Here is a 5419-nt window from a genome sequence, read left to right as displayed (position 1 = left end):
GGTCAGACCTTGGGTTTTTCTCCTCAGGGGCATCACTAATCCCCCTGCAAAGCCTATAACCAAAAGCCAGTCAGGAAAAGTCAGGTATGTTTAGCTTGATTTCAACATCGCATATAATACATTTATTGAAATATCATATTAATTCAAAATGTGTGCAATTTGTGGTGTGTGTGTATGTGAGAGAGAGAGAGAGAGAGAGAGAGAGAGAGAGAGAGAGAGATCACATGCCTGTAGTCCTAACTGAGACTGTGGTGGATCACTTAACCCAGGAGTTAAGATCAGCAAGACCCTTTCCCTGGAAAGAAAAACAATAGCTAATTTTAAGGTATCCCATTCTAGCAGAAAAACATAAGTTCAAGAGAAACGCAGCACATTACCAAGAGGGATTTCTTTTCCAAGGGAATGAGAAGGGAACTCATGGGACACAGCTGTGTGAGGTTGGGATGCTGGGCGCCAGACCAGGCCTGGCTTTGAGAACTTCCTGATCACATTCAACCCCCGTCCACTTCGACTTCTCAGTGGGAACTGTAATCTAGGTGCTCCTGTTAGAGTCATTATCAGCTTCTGTCTGCCTCTGAGCCAGACAGACAAAGCCTCGAGCACATCCGCTTATCCAAAGAAACTGTTTGTGCCTGTTTGAACCTTGTTTCCCTGGGAACCTTGGGTTCTCAGAGCCCATTGGACTGAAGGCAGATGCCTTTCATTAAGATGGCAGGAAGAACCGGACGCTCAGCCAGGACAGAAAGAGAAAAACCATCAAGGGGTGAGCTGTATGAGACAGACTCGAGGGACCAACCTCAGACCCTGTGTCTCTGTCTCCCAGCATGGGCTGCTTGAAGAAGACCCTGTCTTTCCTCCTTATTTTTGTGTCCATATATGCACGGAGAACTCTGTTGCAGGAAGCTGACCCAGTTAGGCAAAGAAAACCATTTTTTGAGAGGCTCCGTCGACTAGAAGAGCAGGTAGGTGAAAACCACTTGGGCAGTTGGTTATATAAAGCCAGTAGCATGTAGCGGATGGATGTTACACAGAGAGCTGCTATCTGTGTTCACTGGACACAGCAGTTGGTTCGCTATCCTTGCTGGAAGCTGACAATAATCTCACCTGTTTTTGGAAATCAGGTAAGCATTTGCTAAGCTCTGCTCTAAAGTCCAACTAGACAATGCGCTTGGGAAGATGCAGGAAATTTAAAGCACTCTCTAGAAGGCCCAGAAAGCATAGATGGAGAGGCCTGGGTAGCAACGATACAGGGCAGTGTCCATAGGTGTGGGGGCTATGAGAGCACTGGTCTACCTCAGAGTAAGAAATATGCCCTGCCCAAGGATCCCAATCAGCAATTAAGAGCACTAACTACTTCCAGAAGACCCAGGTTCATTCTCAGCGCCCACATGATGGTTCACAGTCATCCATAACTCCAGCTCCGGGGTCTCCAAAGGCATTGACTATGTACCTAGTGCACATAAATACATACATGCAGGTAAAACACTCATACACATAAAATTAAATAAATAAATACATCTAAAATTTTGGGGGTTTTTTGTTTGTTTTTCAGGACAGGGTTTCTCCATGTAGTCCTGGCTGTTCTGAAACTTGCTCTGTAAATGAAACCGGCCTAGAACTAAAATATTTTTAGATGCACTCATACCAACAGCTCATCTTCAGTCCCCTTAGATGGTAGGAGTAACCCTGGGGACCACGGCAGTGAGAAAACTGGCTGTGGTCTTCCAGAGGGAAAGATGGCATCCAGGACCATGAGTCTGGAGCCCACATCTTATACCATGCAGCTGTGGCACCTGAGGAAGTCACCCCCTTTGTACCTGGCCTTTTGGGATTAGTCATGAGAATCCCCCCACATGTCCTAGCATGGGGACAAGGATGAAATTGGTCAGTCTATACCCAGGGCCATCGCTACATGCAGAATAACTGCTTCTGAAGTACACTTAGGATAGCTTCACCCAACCCCGTGATAGCTGTGATCTCTTTACAGTTTCAGAGATTCCAACAGGTGACCTTAACACACCTGCAGGACATTGCTAACAACTATAACGTGTACTACAATGTGGATGCCCGCTTCCAGAGCCTGGTGGAAGAGAGCCAGGCCATAGCCCTAGCGGTGAACCAGTCTCAAGCCGCCATACAAGAGGATGTGGCCCACCTAAAAACTTGGTTTAGGAAGAGCCAGCGCAGGAGCAAGAAGGTGGATGCCCAGCTTCAAGCCTTGAACCTCTCCCTGAGCACAAACAGCAGGCAGTGGGTAGAGGAGGAAAGGGAGCAGAAGGCACAGAGAGAGGCTACAGCAAACCTGGCCCTGGGCCATAGGGCCCTGCAGGATGCGCTAGCCAGCCTGACACAGCAAGTCCACAGCCAGGAGGCCAGGCTTGCTGCTCTTGAGGGACAGATGCAAAGGGCCTCCTCTGGTGCTGCGGCTCTGGAGCTGACTACAGACCTGACCCACACTCAGCTTGCTCAGCGAGGCCCAGGTTCCTTGCAACCGAGGAGAAAGAGCCAGACATCCAGGGCTTCACTCCACCGCGGGAGTTCCCCCCAAGACTTCACTGTCCGTGTCCAGAAGACACAGAAGTTCCAAGCCCCAAGCAGCCACCAAGCAGCTTCACCAAAGACCCACCAAGGACCAGGAAACAGTAAGTGTCACAAGCTTGTCACCTCCCTACCCAATTCCAGGCTTCCCTAGCAATACCTGAGTTTATGATGTCATTTCCCACCCCTGTCACCCAAAAAAAGCTCCCCCCCACCCCAAGGGCTATATGCCCAACACTAGAAGAGAGAATGGCCCAGCCTTGCTACTTGCAGGTTGTCAGCAGGTCAGGACACACGGCAGAAGGACCTCTTCTGAAGTGATTGAATCAGGAGCCTCAAGATGAGGAACTGTGTGAAGATAGTAAGAATCCTGGGGTCTCAGAGAAGCAAAAGTGAAACAGTTTAGTTTGTGGTTGTGCAGGAGCCCATCAGGAGCCTAAAAAACTGGGCAGAAATGACTGGTGACTTTTATAGTCCTAATCTGGCACGAAGTAGTGACTTTTATATTCTTAATCATTTCCTTGCCTCCTAAAATCTCACTGCTTGAGTTCTTCGGGGAGGCGCAATCTTCTCTACTAGTCTGGGACAGTCCCTACCCCAAATCCTGCTGGCTTGTGACACTCTCCTCCTTACTGATACCGGGCTCAGTCACACAGCAGATTTCTCAATTTAAAGATCAACTGTGGAGGGCTGGGGAGATGGCTCAGGGGTTAAGAGCATTGCCTGCTCTTCTAAAGGTCCTGAGTTCAATTCCCAGCAGCCACATGGTGGCTCACAACCACCTGTAATGAGGTCTGGTGCCCTCAGAAAGAATATTGTATACTAAATAAATAAATAAATAAATAAATATCAACTGAGGAGTGCCCAGGCAAGCAGGTACCTGCCTCTAGAGGGAAGAGGGACCCAGTGCCGCCTGCTTATCTGTGATTCGTGGATGAGTTCTAAAGGCAACTCGCACTGAAAATGGACCCCAAGGATTTATTTTCTATAGAATCATCCTAGATTCTCTGGCTGATCATAGTCACCAGAGGCTAGAGAGAAAGGCAGGGGAGTCAGAGCTGGAGGTCACTTGAGGACGGAGGACAGAGGCAGAGTTTAGGAGGATGTGGTGTGGAACTGGGCAGAGCCAGGAGCCAAGGCCTATAGGGAGGACGCCTACCAGTTCCAAACAGAATGAGGTAGCGCCTCTGAGCCTCAGGGGGAAGCTGTGTCTGGAACCCTGTGAAACCGGTTTCAAGTTTATGACCTCCAAGAGAGGATAGCCTTGTAGCGGAGTTACAGCTGCTCCAGGGAGCTCAGACAGAGGCTCCCTTGGTTTTGAGGTGCCTCCTAGACAGTCCGCTGGGTCACACATCAGACAGAGGCTCCCTTGGTTTTGAGGTGCCTCCTAGACAGCCCGCTGGGTCACACACAGGGGATCCATCCACTCCTCTAGAAGTTATCCTCAGTCCTTACCTGTGGAGCAGAAGCGTTCAGATTGTGAGTACAGAGGAGGGGGTGTAAGCTCTCCAAAGACCCTGGGTGATGTAGGTGAGAGCCAGGGCCAGGTCTGCAGCAGGATACTTCTGAACTGCCTCAGGCTCGGGGATAACTCTCTTACCTCTGTTTCCAGTTTGCAGCACGGGCCCAGTGCTAATTTTTCCCAACGCCTCCACTGAAAATGTGATTTTTCTTAGCCCAGGCTTCCTCGTGCCATTGCGAGCTCTGTCCTTCTGCAGTTGGGTTCGCATGGCCTCCGGCCACCTGGGCACCCTCCTTTCCTATGCCACCAAAGACAATGACAACAAGCTAGTACTCCATGGCCGAGACACCCTGGTCCCTGGCTCTATCCACTTTGTGATTGGCGACCCGGTCTTCAGGGAACTGTCCCTGCATCCACTCCTGGACGGCCAGTGGCACCATGTTTGTATCATCTGGACATCCATGGAGGGCAGGTACTGGCTCCACATAGACCGAAGGATAGTAGCTACTGGCGCCAGCTTCAGAGAGGGCTATGAGATCCCTCCTGGAGGGTCCCTTGTGCTGGGTCAGGAACAAGACACCATGGGGGGTCAGTTTGACAGCTCTGAGGCCTTTGTGGGGAGCATATCTGGCTTGGCTATGTGGGATCGGGCACTGGCCCCTAGAGAAGTGGCAAACCTTGCCACTGGGAAAGAGCTCCCGACAGGTGCCATTCTGACGCTGACCAACGCCACATCCGTGGGTGGATTCGTGCAGAGGGCCAACTGCACCTGTCTGGAGCAGTGTCCATAAGGCTGCCACGCATGGCTGCATCACAGTGAAGATCAGCAGGAAGGGCAAGCCTCGGCATCAACACATTCTAAAGCACTCCCTGCGGCCACTGCGGGTCTGTGCACTTGGCTCTGACATAGACTCCTGCACGGAGGTTGGGAGGAGATGGAAAATGTGCAGTGGACACTGCAACTTTCTGTTGCTGCGGAATCCTTTCGTTTGGTTGGGTTTTTGTGGTTTTGTTTGTTTATTGATTTCCCAGACAGGGTCTCACTCTGTGGGCCTTATTGGTCCAGAACTTGCTCTGCATCCCAGGCTGGCCTCAAACTCATAGCAGTCTGCCTCTAGAGTGCCGAAATTCCAGATGTGAGTCACCAATCCCCCTCCCTCCCTCCCTCCCTCCCTCCCTTCCTCCCTCCCTCCCTCCTGACAGTTTCTCACTATGTGTAGTCCAGATTGTTTGAATTCATGATCCTCCAGCCCCTTGAGTGCTGAGACCCCCTGACTTTCACAGAGACATTTTTACAGGCTGCACCTTCAAGGTCGTTTTCACTTCATGGTAACGTACTGTTCTATCACCCGGCTGAGCTGGTGGACAGAACACTAGGCTTGTGGGGCCTTCCTTCTGCCTCACCTCTGCATCCACAAA

The 5419-nt window shown here is 50.7% G+C and overlaps 1 protein-coding gene across 1 annotated transcript; it reads left to right on the top strand.

The window, feature by feature from the left end:
* The first annotated feature begins 665 nt into the window (after positions 1 to 665).
* On the top strand, positions 666 to 5141 carry Ptx4 (pentraxin 4). Its single transcript, XM_050137246.1, has 3 exons — positions 666 to 962; positions 1988 to 2642; positions 4151 to 5141. Exons 1-3 carry the CDS (start codon positions 825 to 827, stop codon positions 4789 to 4791), a joined length of 1434 nt encoding a protein of 477 aa, XP_049993203.1. The 5' UTR covers positions 666 to 824; the 3' UTR covers positions 4792 to 5141.
* Positions 5142 to 5419: the final 278 nt, after the last annotated feature.

Source organism: Alexandromys fortis, unplaced genomic scaffold, assembly GCF_014885135.2.
Source record: "Alexandromys fortis isolate MF-2015 unplaced genomic scaffold, M_Fortis_MF-2015_v1.1 scaffold_29, whole genome shotgun sequence".
Lineage (NCBI taxonomy): Eukaryota > Metazoa > Chordata > Mammalia > Rodentia > Cricetidae > Alexandromys > Alexandromys fortis.
The sequence above is the reverse complement of the archived record's forward strand: the minus strand, read 5'-3'. Positions and strand labels throughout refer to the sequence as shown.

Coding starts and splice junctions, on each gene's coding strand:
- Ptx4 (XM_050137246.1), top strand. CDS start 825: ATGGGCTGCTTGAAGAAGACCCTGTCTTTCCTCCTTATTTTTGTGTCC. Junction 963..1,987: donor TCCGTCGACTAGAAGAGCAG/GTAGGTGAAAAC, acceptor ATCTCTTTACAG/TTTCAGAGATTCCAACAGGT. Junction 2,643..4,150: donor CCACCAAGGACCAGGAAACA/GTAAGTGTCACA, acceptor CTCTGTTTCCAG/TTTGCAGCACGGGCCCAGTG.